Source organism: Lepidochelys kempii, chromosome 2 (genome assembly GCF_965140285.1).
Source record: "Lepidochelys kempii isolate rLepKem1 chromosome 2, rLepKem1.hap1, whole genome shotgun sequence".
Lineage (NCBI taxonomy): Eukaryota > Metazoa > Chordata > Testudines > Cheloniidae > Lepidochelys > Lepidochelys kempii.
This window is the reverse complement of record NC_136381.1, coordinates 253,095,679-253,110,809: the sequence shown is the minus strand read 5'-3', so window position 1 is coordinate 253,110,809 and position 15,131 is coordinate 253,095,679. Positions and strand designations below refer to the sequence as shown.

At 40.4% G+C, this 15,131-nt stretch overlaps 1 protein-coding gene across 7 annotated transcripts in view; it reads left to right on the top strand.

Annotated features, from left to right (window-relative positions):
- The window catches only part of DPP6 (dipeptidyl peptidase like 6), an 807,813-nt gene that overhangs the window by 725,035 nt on the left and 67,647 nt on the right, over positions 1-15,131 (top strand). For all 7 annotated transcript variants that reach the window (XM_073334581.2, XM_073334585.2, XM_073334583.2 and 4 more), the window contains 4 exons: positions 5,737-5,860; positions 6,750-6,788; positions 11,991-12,098; positions 12,755-12,846. In XM_073334581.2, coding sequence (XP_073190682.1) covers positions 5,737-5,860; positions 6,750-6,788; positions 11,991-12,098; positions 12,755-12,846 — 363 coding nt within the window. The remainder of the gene's footprint in view (positions 1-5,736; positions 5,861-6,749; positions 6,789-11,990; positions 12,099-12,754; positions 12,847-15,131) is intronic.

Below are 15,131 nucleotides of genomic sequence, written 5' to 3'. Positions count from 1 at the left end.
GTGGAGTAGTTCTGTACTCCACAAGTGGTCCCAAACCAATAGAACTATCTGTGGAGTAAGATGTCCTTCAATTTGTTTTATTATAGTCTATTTGATTCTATATCTTATTCTAATCTATTGTAGGCTTTTAAACTGTGCTAATCACTAGTATCTGAGCACCTTCTGGTACTCCTTCAGTGTAAGGGGTATCAGAATCTTCCCCATGGTGTTTTTGGCATTGTCATTCTAAAGTGTTACATTACAGATCCATTTATACTACCAAGACAGAAGTGTCACCAGTGAATACACTCAAAAACATGCAGAACAGGACTTGTCTTATAAAAACAATTTCAAATGTGCATGTATCAAGCAATGGCTCAGTATAATGTGATACCTTAAGACCATTGTTACTGTCATTTTTCTGTTGGACTGGTGATTGGGAAGTAGCATTGTCTGTATGCAAAGAGGTACAAGCTAAAATTCTTTAACATAGTTGTATTGTTATAACAGCTTGAAACAGTTTATAGAACTGCCACATCTTAGTACTCTAATAAATATGTGTAGTGTGGGGTTTAGCTATAACAATCATGAACTAAAATAATTTATTTGATATAATTGATATTATACAATGATGCAAAATATACACAAATTAATGACCCTATGTATTTCATCAAAAACATTTCCAGAGCGTAGTACAAGTGGTTCTGCTAGACTCAGGGGTACATTTTCATTATGCATATATTGTTCTGAAATGAAGGACTTACTGTGATTGCATTTTATTAGAACAGACAGTGGGGATCTCCTATATAATTAGGGTTTGCCTACACTTGAAACATTGCATCACTGCAGTTGCGCAGCTGAAGTTCTTCAGCGTAGACATTACCTATGCCAACAGGAGGAGTTGTCCTGTCAGCGTAGGTAATACATCTCCCTGAGAGGTGGTAGCTAGGTCGACGAGAAAATACTTCTGTTGGCCTAGCGGTGTCAACACCGGAGGTTAGGTCAGCTCAACTGTGTTACTCAGAGGTGTGGATTTTTCACACCCCTGAGCAATGTAGTTGGATCAACTCAATGGTATAGTGTAGACCAGATCTTAGTCACTGAAAAGAGCTTCAGGGAGGAAGGGAGTGTTTCTCACAAGTATCTACAAACAGAGAAGTCAGTATAAATAAAGCTAACACACACGCAATCGATTCACTTAGATATATGCAGTCAGTGGCACTTCCTGGTGTGCCGGGGGATCTTCTTAGTGTGGGGTTCTCCTCAAGGGAACTGGAAGAGCTAGTAGTAAAAATGCAAATTATTTTCCAAGGGAATTTTGAGAAATTTTCTTTTTTTCCCCCTGAAGTTTCCTCCCGTCAAAATTATTTTTTACGTCAAAAAACCAAAATTGATCAAAGACAAAGTTTTAGTTTCCAAATACTGTTTTTGTTAAAATTTTTCAGGTTTTGGTAAAAACAACTGGCTTTCAAAACTTGAAGACTGAATATTTTTATCAAAACAGAACAATGTTACCAAAAAAAATAAATAAATTGTCACAGAAAATTTTGGTGTCTGTTTTTTGCTGAAAAGCCAGAAAATTTGGACCAAAATAAAAATATTTTGTTGTTGCAAAGCAAGCTCATCACAAAAAAAAATATTTTGATGAAAAATATTAAACCAGCTGTAGCAAGTAGCCTGATCAATCAGCTAGTCATCCTGGGAGCACGGTAATGTCCCATCTCCTATCTGCCCCATAAGTGTGCCTCAGTGGTGCATTACAAGAGCAGACACTTGAGTGCAGAGACTGCGATTGCATCTGACCCTTGCACAGGTCATCAAAAAATAAACTACTAAGAAAGGAGCCCAGTCACTAGAATCTGAGATAGGAACTGACTGCACATGCTTTGAGATCACAAAATGGAAAGTTGTGTGTCATTTTGCCAGGCAACATTTCACCGTTTTTTGTGATGGCTGACATTCCTATTATTAAGTGCATGCACAATTTGGATTTTAGATTCCTAGCTGCAAACCATACATGTAGTTATGGGAATGTAAATGTCTCATGATGAAACAGTGAGATGATTTCTGCTATGAGAAGCAATGTGATCCTCTTCAAAGGGGTCCATATATTTCCTGAAAGACTTCTAAGCCTTTCAGGTGAATTTCTTGTGAGAACAAATGAAATTCATTATTATTGTTGTTTATTACTATTCCATCTGTATTACAATAAAGAATTGGAGGCCCATTGTGCTGGGTGCTGTGCAGACAATAGTAAAAAGGTGATCCCTCCCCTTGTGAGCTCACAATCTAGGATTGTGATAGGATGGACTAGGTGGATAAACAGACAAATGTCAGGTGGGGGACTCAATAATGCAAGTGGAGAAATGAGGAATCCTCAACACTAAACAGGAGTTTCAGTTTGCCACTTGCCTAGTTGCTAAGTAAGAGGAAGTATGATCCAGTGCTTAGCATGGGACTTTGAAGACCCAGGCCCAATTCCATGCTCCACTACAAACTTCCTGTGTGACCTTGAGCAAGTCACTTAGTCTCCTTGTATCTCAGTCCCCCAACTGTAAAATGGGGATAATAGCATTTCCCTACCTCACAGGGAGGTGCTCAGATACTACGGAAATGGAGGCCACATAAGTACTTAGGTAGATTGCCAGCTGGTCAAGTTCTGTAGGCAATGTGCAGAGATAAGTGATAAGGAGGGAATTTGAGATTGCACTCCCATCTTCATTTTTTGCAAGGGAGACAATATTGGACCTGAACTAATATGTGTAGTTTCTAAGATAAGAGCTTTAGTTGTTACATCCCAGCCAGCTTGTGTGACATCAAAATTTAACATAGAATCATAGAATATCAGGGTTGGAAGGGACCTCAGGAGGTCATCTAGTCCAAACCCCTGCTCAAAGCAGGACCAATCCCCAACTAAATCATCCCAACCAGGGCTTTGTCAAGCCTGATCTTAAAAACCTCTAAGGAAGGAGATTCCACCACCTCCCTAGGTAACCCATTCCAGTACTTCACCACCCTCCGAGTGAAAAATCCAAATTCATATCCAACCTAAACCTTCCCCACTGCAACTTGAGACCATTACTTCTTGTTCTGTCATCTGCTACCACTGAGAACAGTCTAGATCCATCCTCTTGGAACCCCCTTTCAGGTAGTTGAAAGCAGCTATCAAATCCCCCCTCATTCTTCTCTTCCACAGACTAAACAATCCCAGTTCCCTCAGCCTCTCCTCATAAGTCGTGTGTTCCAGTCCCCTAATCATTTTTGTTGCCCTCCACTGGACTCTTTCCAATTTTTCCACATCCTTCTTGTAGTGTGGGGCCCAAAACTGAACACAGTACTCTAGATGAGGCCTCACCAATGCCGAATAGAGGGGAACAATCACGTCCCTCGCTCTGCTGGCAATGCTCCTACTTATACAGCCCATAATGCTGTTAGCCTTCTTGGCAACAAGGGCACACTGTTGACTCATATCCATATCATGTCCCCCTGTATCCTATCCCTACCCTCCAGCATATCTACCACTCCTCCCAGTTTAGTGTCATCTGCAAATTTACTGAGGGTGCAATCCACACCATCCTCCAGATCATTAATGAAGATATTGAATAAAACCGGCCCCATGACTGACCTTTGGGGCACTCCACTTGTTATCGGCTGCCAACTAGACATGGAGCAAATGATCGCTACCCGTTGAGCCCGATGATCTAGCCAGCTTTCTGTCCACCTTATGGTCCATTCATCCAGCCCATACTTCTTTAACTTGCTGGAAAGAATACTGTGAGAGACCGTATCAAAAGCTTTGCGAAAGTCAAGGAATAACACGTCCACTGCTTTCCCCTCATCCACAGAGCAAGTTATCTCATCATAGAAGGCAATTAAGTTAGTCAGGCATGACTTCCCTTGGTGAATCCATGCTAACTGTTCCTGATCACCTTCCTCTCCTCAAAGTGCTTCAAAATTGATTCCTTGAGGACTTGCTCCATGATTTTTCCAGGGATTGAGGTGAGGCTGACTGGCCTGTAGTTCCCCGGATCCTCCTTCTTCCCTTTTTTAAAGATGGGCACTCCATTATTTGCTTCAGATTCTCAATGGGATTTACGGAAAAATGCTCCAATCAACAATTTGTCCTAAATGAATAGTTACTCTTGCTTTTTTAATATTTTTATTTATATGTTTACTTGTTGCCAAACCTGCTGCTGACTGTCATTTTTTTAAAACAATTTAATTTTGCGTGACCGTTTTCCCCCCACCTAGGGAATGTGCTACTGCTGATATTGAGTAAAATCACAATTTACTTCAGCCACTGAATTTCCAGGACACTATTACCTTGCCCAAAGGTGCCCTGTCTTCCAGCATTGTGCATGCAGCTGAACTCGTTCGTTTTTTCCCCAGCCAAATTCATGCTCTAAATATTGCTGAAAGCTACAAAATTAATTTCCAGCTTGTTATTTTGCTCGACAAACAGATCGTTGTTGCTTTTGCCCTTTCTCTGCACTATGTATGGGAATTGTTGCCAGAATACTCTCTAGTGACACAGCACATTAATCCCAAGGAGAGCAACAACTCCTTATACATATCTTATAGCAAACAAATGAACTCATAAAATTTTTATAGACTGCACACTATGAAAAGTCATTGTATTATAATTTAAAGGTGCTTTTGGCCCATACTCCTCCAGTATATTATTGTATCTCTACGTTTGTCAGTTCAGCAAGAGTCTCGCCCGTTAGATTAATCCCTCTGTGACTGAAGATGGAGAGTTGTGATTGCTACCACTAACTGGCTAAGAATTTGCACTTCCTATTATAGTTATTTGTTTACACATCTCCTTCATTCCACCCCAGCCTGCTTGTTGGTATCATCCAGTTGTTGCACCTTGTCTTTTATAAGCTCATTGGGGCAGGGACTGTCCTTTATTATATGTTTGAATAGCACCTTGCACAATGGAACCCAACCTGGTTGTGTTCCTGAAGAGTGATCGTAATGTAAATGTTTAGTAATAAGAAGATGGTGACAGAGGTTGTGGGCCAGGTTCTGATGTAAACTGGTGCAGCTCCATTGACTTCTTTATACAAATCTTTGCTGTGCTAAACACCTACAGTCTGATTTTCCACTCCATAAAACTAGTTTATTTTCAGCATGGCTTCACTACTAAGCCTCTATAGTTTCATACTGGTTGTAGAGGTCTGTTTGAATGGGGGATTAATTTGTTCTTTAACTGAGTCAGACCTCTTGGGCCAGAGTCCCCAGAATCTATAAACCATCTCTTTCTATTTCTCCCCAGACCCTAACAGGCATTTTAACTAATATGCATATTTAGAGGCCAGTAGTTCTATATGAGAGTGGAAATAGTCCATGTAATTTGTTTGTTTGGTCATGTATGCTTGAATATGTAGCCCAATGCACTTTCCACCCATTCCTGGGAGGTTCTGAATAACGTGTGTGATGCTGTGTTGGTAGATCTGACCCCTCTATTTTCACAGCTGGCAAGCAGAGTGGGAAGTTGCAGATACATGCATAGCCCAAAAAATGCCATTTTCAGGTGTTCATATGAATGCATAACTAGCCCTAGAAAGATCAAGACAGAGATGTTCTAATAACAATAGACTTTTCCTTTCCTGTCCATTCATAGTACGATCCACAAACCCCAGTGTTCTGCTGAGCTGCAAAATATTGTGGCATTAATATCTCTTGCACGTACTTTAGTGATGTAAGTGATCACTGCGGCAATACTAGCTGAGTGCATTTACATGTTTCCAGGGACTACTACATAACCATGGTGAAATGGGCAACTAGCACCAAAGTGGCAGTAAATTGGCTGAACAGGGCACAGAACGTTTCTATCCTGACGCTGTGTGATGCTACCACTGGAGTCTGCACAAAGGTAGGAAAGACACTTAAAAGAAGATTGTTTGACCTTCCGTATTTGTAATCCCCCTGGGGAGAATATCCTTCAGTTCTTTTATCTGAAAGTGGGTCACCGGACACACAGTACTTTATGTATAGATAGAATATAAGAGATGTATACAATATTTACTGTGCAAGGGGTATGGGCTGATTGTGGCCCCGTACAGAAAAGCTAGGCACAATCCAGTTCTAGCTGTACAATATATATGTGTATTTATATATAGGGAGAGAGAATGTAGGTGCATTCTCTGTCACACACACACCCCTACTATTTTTAACTTGGGTGTCCTTTTTAATATCTGAGCTCAATAGAAATATACATGGGTTTGTCTATACATCGTTTTGTACCAATTTAGTTAAATTGCTGCAATTCCCTCATGTGGGCACTTTTATACATACATGAAGACCACTATAGTTTGTTTCAGTACCAACATATAAACAACTTTTAACTGGTATAACTACATCCACACTATGCGGATGCACCAATTTAACTAATTCGGTTTTTGAACTAGTATAGTTAAAGTCAGTGCAAACACTATGTGTAGACAAGGCCCCACACAAAGTTGCTGGGAACAGTGTAACAACAACTAAATTGCTATCTTTCTTTAGGGAGTAATGTATCTGTTGGGTTCCTTTTTCTGTCAGTAGGCTAACATGCCTTCCCATATGCTCACTTGCTTGTTTATCAGAGAGAAACAATAGAGGACAAAAAGAGCAGCCCAAGATTACGTTCTGAAACAGCATGCTTGAACAGTTTCTCGCTGCTTGTTCACCCCTGTTCAAATTCAGTCAAACTGCTTTCTGCACCAATGAACAAAATGTAACCTGTGCAAATTACGCTCTTTAATTATGTCCTTTCATTTTAGAAACATGAAGATGAAAGTGAAGCCTGGCTACACAGACAGGTAACAGTGATCTTCTCTTCGTGATTATATTTTCAAATGTTTTTTCCCCCAAGAGAAAAAGCTTATTTTTGGAACTCCAAGTGGTACTTTGATATCATGATGGTTCATATTATAGAAGGGATTTTCTTAACAGAATATACAAGCTCTTCTTGTTGAAGTAAGGGGCATCTTCACCTAATGTATCTGAGACGCCCTCTTACATTGCAGACCACAGTGGCTGGAAACATAATTCCCAGCATATGTTGAACTTGAATTTAAGGAACCTGAAAAACAAGTATTGGGCGAAATTCACAGAGAGCCAGCACACAGTCTGTCCCCTAGTGAAGTCCCTGATTAAGCCTTATTTTGGGGCTTACATTGTATTTAAGTTGTGTATTGGCCTTTTGCTGGCCCTCCGCACAGGGTAAATTCTACCTATTGCCGTTAAATGATCAAAGGTCAAATTTTCAGAAAGGATCCAAGTGACTTAGGAGTCGTAAATCCCATTTTCAAAAGTCACTTAAACGTTTAGGAGCCAAAGGGTAAAATTTTCAAAAGCACCTAAGTTGTGTTTTAAAATCAAAGTGACTTAGTGCCTAAGTTACTTTTGAAAATGGTACTTAGGCTCATAAGTCTACACTACGCACCATTTTTGGCAGCATGAAAGGTATGTGTAGCTGCACAAGTCAGTGAAAGGCTCTGGCAGAGGGGAGGCAGCAGGGAAAGGCTGAGCCTTCCCTCATTGCCTCCCCCATTTCAAAGCCTTTCCCCACTGCCTCCCTGCTGCCAAAGTCTTTCCTCATTGACGGAATCTTTACCCTGGCAGGGAAAGGCTCCAGCAGTGGAGAAATGATGGAATCCTTCCCTGCTGTCAGAGTCCTTACTTTCAGCAGGAGTCTTTTCCTCCAGCAGGAAATAATTATTATTATATGAACGTTATAATGTTCTGTAGATAGCCCTTACCTAGCTCCAGCAAGACACTCATTTCCAGGAAGCAAGGACAACAATCAAAGTGAGAAATTCATTCTGTAGAGAAAGCAATGGGAAAAGCAGGTACCTCTGAAGGCTGGTTTTCAATGAGTTTCAGTTGTGGTTTATTTACCTATTTCTTGTAAATATAACTTTGTCTTAAATTTAACTTTTTTAAATAGGCAAGTGGAATCCAGGGTGAAATCCTGACTATATTGACTTCAGTGGGACCAGGATTTCAAGCCAGGAGTTTTACATAGAGAGAGAGAACTGACAACACCTACTTTGGCTGAACATAGATCTACCCCTGATTTTGTTCCCCTGGGGTTGCACTCTTCACACCAGTCCTCCTATTTCCATAGCTGCCTCAGCTTAGCCTTGGTCCTATAATGAAGAATGTTGTTGTGTGTTACAGTGAGATATTGAAAACCTCATTCAACCTCCCTTGTTCCCATCACCATGGCAAGATGGCCCTAGCAATGGTTCTCTCACAGGTAGTTAGTATGCAGCATCAGTTACATTTTTCAATAACAGCAGTACTCTGGGAACCTTACAAACAAGTTTGGCTTTTTAATCCTTTACGCTCAACCTTCAGTGAGGATTTTGTATTTAGAACCAATGAAGTATAAAAAATGCCTAGCTACCTTGGACTTCATTTCTGCTGCACTGCTATTGCCTTCAAGTTCCGAGTGACCCTGGTGCACAGCAGGGATAGAACTCAGAGCCTCATGATTCACAAGCATAGGACCCTTCTGCCTGAGCTAAAGGGGAATCCCTGTCTGGTGTGAGCAGCATGGGGCTAATGGCACTTAGTTGAGCAGTTCTGATTCCATCCAGTGGAGAGCAGAGATACACATAGACATACACATACTATTCGGTTAATCAGAGTATTTATGTCGTGTTCTAATATTGTTGGGGGTGGACCCTCTGGCCTCAGAGATCGACATTGGTATGTTGAACCCAACCTCACAGATCAGTGGGGGAAAAGGAGACTCAAGGAGTGGGGATTCTGGCCCCTTAGCTTCGGGGATGAAATTAGTACGGGAGGGAGGAAGCTGGCTCCCATAGCTCCAAGGATAAGCAGGGATAGGGGTGGTGAGGTAGCTTGCCATGAAAGGGGGATGGTTCTCACTGACATTAACCCACAATACAAACATTTCAGCAAATCCCTCAAATCCACAATCTCACTGAAAGGTGAACTGCAAAGGGTTAAAAAGCCACACTCATCTGTGAGAGTCCCATACCATCACTGTTACGGAAAGCTGCCATTCTTGGCAAGCAAATAATTTATGGGGCCATCATTCTGGGAATTAGGAATACTGTATATATCCAACAAAAATGAACATCTCACTGAAAGCCACATGACAAAATTATTCATTGTGGGACCCGGGGTCAACTGGGTCAAGCAGACAAATAGCAGGATTGTCCTGAAGAGGGTAAAGGGAGCGGGGAGGGCATCACAGGAGTTATAGGAGATGGACGGGGTAGTTCAGAGTATCTGTTTCTGTGTGAAACTCCTAGACCCTTTGCCTATAAAATGAACAAGAGCAAATTCATTCAAAACAAAACTATATGTACCAATAAATAAATACACATTGACCCTTACTTAAACCAGCTTTCAAAGCGCCCTGCTTTTCTCCACTCATCTCTATGCAGAATTATTATAATTAGTTAGTATGGTAGCACCTAGAGGCCACAGCTAAGATTGGAGCCCCATTGTCCTAGGCACTGTACACAGAAATAATAGGAGATAGTCTTTGCATCAAAGGATTTGCAGTCTAAAGAGACAAAGGGTGGGAGGGAAAGACAGAGGTGAAGTATCTTACTTGAGGTCACACAGCACATCAGTGGCAAACCAAGGAATGGAACCTCACTTTCTCAAGTCCTGGTCAAGGTCCCTGTCCTCTGGTTCACCCTGCCTCTTAATGAATCAGTAAATTCTTCCTCCCCCCAGTTAGCCTTGCTTCCTGAAAATGGGTGCATCCAGAGTTAATTTTACTTTTTATTTTCATCTGCACCATGCTAATTTTTCTTTCAGTGCCAATTTTAGTATTTTTATACTAGACTGTGTGAACCTAAAATGCATTTCCTTCCAGTTCATTTTTTCTCTTAAGATAAGATGAAAATATTGCACACATCAGCTTTAACTCAGGCCAGGTTTGTTTTCAAGATCCTTAGTGCTGCTCTATACAATATGAAGATTATATCCCCAAAATCTCTGTCCCAGTGGCCTCTTTTTGTGTGTGTCCATACTGAGTCTCTGCAACACAACTACAGGTTCTTAAAAAAAACCTGACTATATTAAGGGAGTTTTTCCATCAGTAGATACAACAAACAGACCACTCATAACCTCAGAGGAGTACTGATGAAGATCAGTAATCATTTGTCTGATGTATGACTTTTCTCTGTACCTGGAAATAGATTCAAGTAATCTGTTAAACCAGTCTGTACAAAGTCTACTTCCACTGCCAAGAGAAATGCTGCTACAGTAGTACAAATTTGTATAAACAGTACAAATTCTGTACCTTTCTTGATTGGTACAGCTCTATTGACTACAATCGAAGTGTGCCAGTTTACACCAGCATAGAATTTGGCCCATGGTGTGATAGTAGTTTGCCAGTGGTTTTTTTAATCTTCTTAGCATAACTCTGGAAATAATCATATAGATTTTCATACTTAAAGTTCTAGAAACTATAAGAAGCAGGTGAGACTTATTTCCTGAAATTTTGCCAAGCGAGAGATGGTCGTACTTTTACAATCTTCTAGACAGGTAAGGAAAGAAAAATACAAGGAAACCTGGCAAGTTAGGCCCAAAATTTAGACTTTGTAAACCTAACACTAATAGAAAGTGAAATACTTAATGAATGATAAGGAGCAAAGTAAAATAAAGCAAGAATGCTGTTGCAGCATTAAAAAAATTAAAAGGATTCATTTGTTGTTAATGCAAATAATTAATCTATAACATTAAAACAATCCGCAGTATGATCAACTTATTATTATTGATCTTGGTTGGTTCTGCTTGGTGTTTTGACATGTGTTAAGAATAAGACCAGAATATCTGCCATGGCAGATGTGTCCATTGGGTGGCTGGTGGAACACACAAGGGGCTTACTGAAAGAATCGCTCCATTGAACAGTACTCAGAGAGGGGGAAACTTATGGGACTTAACAGCATACTGAATATGCAAAGAGTGCCCCAGGATAGACAGGGATGGTGGAGCCTTGTTCATACTCTAAGCAACATCTGATGGCGTGGGAAGGAAGGCTTCAGATTCTTCCTAAATTCATTCGATATGCACTTTTGGGAGATTAAATTTTGTACTTTAGTAACCAGCCTTTCTGCCAGTAAGAGCTAGAACAAAGGAGGTGCAACCAGCCGAATGCCATGGTATATCGAGCTAATGATTTTTGCCACCCTCAGGGACCATATATATCAAAGTCTTCTGCATTCCCTTGTAGTCTACTACACAACTATCTCCCCCAACAGAAAGGTCCCAGCCGCTCATGGATTTCTACAGCAGAAAAGAAAACAAAACAGTCTTAAGAAAAGAACTAGTTACTGCCCTGCAGTGTTTGATTTCCATGCACAGCACCTTGTCTCTCTCTGACTGAAAGTTGCAATAATGGGATGAAAATCAATCACTAGGTTCACCTGGGAACCTTGAAGCAAAGACAGTTTTAAAAGACCTTCTTTCTTTTTATTCTTTCGCCTCCTCCCTTTTCCCCCTCCCTCCCCCCCGGGTAAATAATTTTGTGAATTAATCATCTGTGAGAAGGTAGGGAAGGAGACAGGACTTAGACTCTGAAGTACAGGTTGGTGATGTTTCTTTAAGAAAATGTATGTGGAATGATACACAGCTCAGTGCAGTTTTTCCAGCTGAGTAAACAAGATTTGCTAGGCACACACTGCTAAGTCTATGTTTATTAAAACGCTTCATTCCGGTTGCCCCCAAACAGACTTCTCTGTAGGCATGTAGGTTTTTTCCGCTTTGCAAATGGGGATTGCCTTTGAAGCCAAGAATGCCGCCTTACTGTCTGTCTCCCTTTAATTCCACAGGAGGCTAGCTGAAAGATGACTGCTTCTCAGGGGATACAAAAACAAGGGTTTTCAGAATTTCAGGGCTCATTTTTCCCTGTTTTGAGGGGGCTGTTTCTTTGTTTTAGGTGGTTGTTAGAAGTCCTCTGTGGACAGTTTTAAAAAACACCAAGAAGCCCAAACTAGTGAAAATTAAACCCGCTCAATTGACATTTACAGAATGAAGAGCCAATCTTTTCCAAAGACGGACGGAAGTTTTTCTTCATCCGAGCCATTCCTCAGGGGGGGCGAGGAAAGTTCTACCATATTGCCATGTCATCGTCACAGGTGAAACAACCATTATTATTCTTTTTCAGTGCTGACTAGAACATTCCATGAACATAAGACCTGTGTTTAGACCCAAGATATATCAAGGTGTCTATGGAGAATTTGAATCCCTCTGTCCATAAGGATGAATACCTTAACTGTGCTAAATGCTAGTAGCATTTCAAGCATAGGAGGAACAAGAGTTTCAAGTGATGCAGTTTGCTTAGATTTATAATTAAAAGGTCTTCACATTTCAAGTAAAATTCAAAGAATGTCACTTTTGGGTTTTTTTAAAACAAGCTTCTCCTTCATTATTCGTAAATAAGTGGCTCTCTGCACAATTATCTGAGGTTATTATCCAGAACCCATGGGCAAAAGAGGATCACAGGAAAGGACTTCCATCTGTATTCTTTATGCTGGGCCTAATTAATTCCATTATCATCAATTTAGTTATGCCAGAGATTAATCTGATTCAGTATATTTAAGTGTATCTGCAAATTCATAGCAATACAGTACTTTGGGGGAATCACAAATTAGTGATTACTTTTAACAAGCATGGAGGAGTCATGAGGGCATCATGTTTTGAGAAATAAAAAGAGAGGTTTTTTAGTTGTGTTCAAGTGTCGTCTTTTCAGAAAAAAGAAAACACACTTTTCTCTTCTTTTTTTTTTTGGCAGCCCAATAGCAGCAGTGATAACTTACAGTCCATTACATCTGGTGATTGGGATGTGACAAAGATTTTGGCATATGATGAAAAGAGGCATAAAATGTAAGTAAAGAAGTCGGTGTAAGTAACAAACCAAACAGGCTTTCATCTTTTAGTTCTGGCTCTAGAGTTAGCTAGTCTACAGTAGCCATCTTGAAAGCATCAGAAGTGTGTGTGCATGAACAGCTAGATGTACAGACAGCAGGAGAGGGTTGTCTACATCTGTTCGTGGCTTAATCTCTAGTTTACAATCTAGTGTTTCAATGAAGTCTTGCCTTGGTTTGTTCCCTCCCCTACCACTGACTTTGTGTGTTTAATAATCAATCTCATTTTGATATTTGACACACAGAAAGAAGCCTGGTTTACATATATATACGTGTGTGTATGTTTGTGTGTGTGTTGCTATGTTTCTTCATCAACAACATTTGATTCAAAATTTGAAGAGAGAGTTCTGTGTTCTGTGTTGGATGGCTTTGCTCTGTTAGTCCTCCTAGTCTTGGAAAAAATTCTGTTTGACACACACGAAAACTATTGTAATGAACAAACATTTTTGCTCAGTAAACTGCCATCTTGTTTTTACAGTTTCCCTCATTTTCACCTTGATCCTTTGTTAGTGATGTTCCAGTTCTTGGTGTGCTTCCCATTGTCCTAAATCTCAGCAAAATGTCATAGAAGAGAGCACTCTGAAAGGGTTTCCAGTTCACATTGTATGGAGTTGCTCTTTCAGGCAAAGTTTCAGTGAGATGCAAGATGCTGAATTCTAGACTTCTTAAATTTAAAATGATCTATTATCTCCAGCACTATCCCTCGTTGGCACTAAATAGCTGAGTCAAAAGGCATTAGCCCATCCCAAACACTGAATCATAATTAAGGGCCCAATTCTGGAAGGAGCTAAAAATGCCCACAGTTTCTGTTGACTTCAGTGTGAGCTGAGGGCTAAGCTGGCATAATTACTCACATTGCAATTTTAACAGTATGTGATATTTGTGGTTTGACTGCCCAATGTGCGAAATCTACATATCCAGGTGAGCACAGTTTATAGGAAATAGACCTGCTGGATTGGGTACGCCAGCCGTTATGTTATTCAGTCCTCCCCTCCCACCCCCCACTAAAACAATATCTGCTCCTGTGGGTCATCACCACCCTTGTAAAGCTTATGGCCTTTGGCCCCCATGGAGATATCAACCTTGACTTTGCACTCTGAGTTGAAGTTGGCCACCCCTTGCATATCCAGCTAATTCACGGACTGAAACAGTAATGATGACCTCAGAAAGCTGGTGCTTTCATTACTTATCACACAGAAATGGAGCTGGCTAGAGTGTCTCTGTGAAGGGCTTGTCTACACTGGCAATTTACAGTGCTGCAAGTTTCTCGCTCAGTTGTGTGAAAAAACACACCCCTGAGTGCAGCAAGTTTCAGCGCTGTAAAGCGTCGATGTAAACAGCTGCGCTCCCAGCGCTGGTAGTTACCCCTCTCGTGGAGGTGGTATTTTTTAGAGTGCTGGGAGAGCTCTCTCCCAGCACTCTGCCGGGACTACACAAGCCATGTTAAAGTGCTTGTGTTGCCAGTGTAGACTAACCCTTAGACAATGACATTCCTCTCAAGTCAAGGCTATATCTTCCCTAACGGTTGGAATCCCCTCTTCAAGCTGAGGCTCTCAATGGGTTTTTCAGGTGCCTGAAGCCACACAGCTGTTCAAAGAATCATAAGTGATCAAATGTTTTGGGAAGAGGGGTGGGTTGCTTTTTTAAAATCTCTAGATAAAAAAAAATCTATTTAAAGGTACGGTGCATTGTAAAGCTTTATTCCTTGTTGGGGTAACTTTTCTGTGGTGAAAAAAGAGGTCAAGTTTTCTTGCTTCATATCACTTAAGACCACTTTTATTTTGTATAGTATGTATTCCTCACATATTACACATATTATTATTTTAACACACTGACTTAATGCATACTTCTTTACAAGCAATTACAATATTATGTATAATATATAGAGGTAACAAAGCTTCCTTAATGAGTCCTTGGTTTTGCTTATTCAGTGGATGCAGTAATTTTGCTGCTATCTCCTATTGAAATGCTTGGTCATGTTCCCACAGCATTTCTATATCAGCTTGGTTTCTGAGAGACACACCAATTTTAAACAGTCCGCTTCCTCTGGCAATTCTATTAAGTTTCTTTTGGTGTACTTGCCCTCCCACTTGGCAGTCTTATGCATTCTAAAGTGTACATTTTTGTTTAGAAACTTTTTTCAACAGTTTTTAACTATATATTGCACTAAATTTTAGTAGGCATAATTCTTTAGGTAGACCTACAGACCTGTAAAATGTAATAACACTGACACATACATAAAAT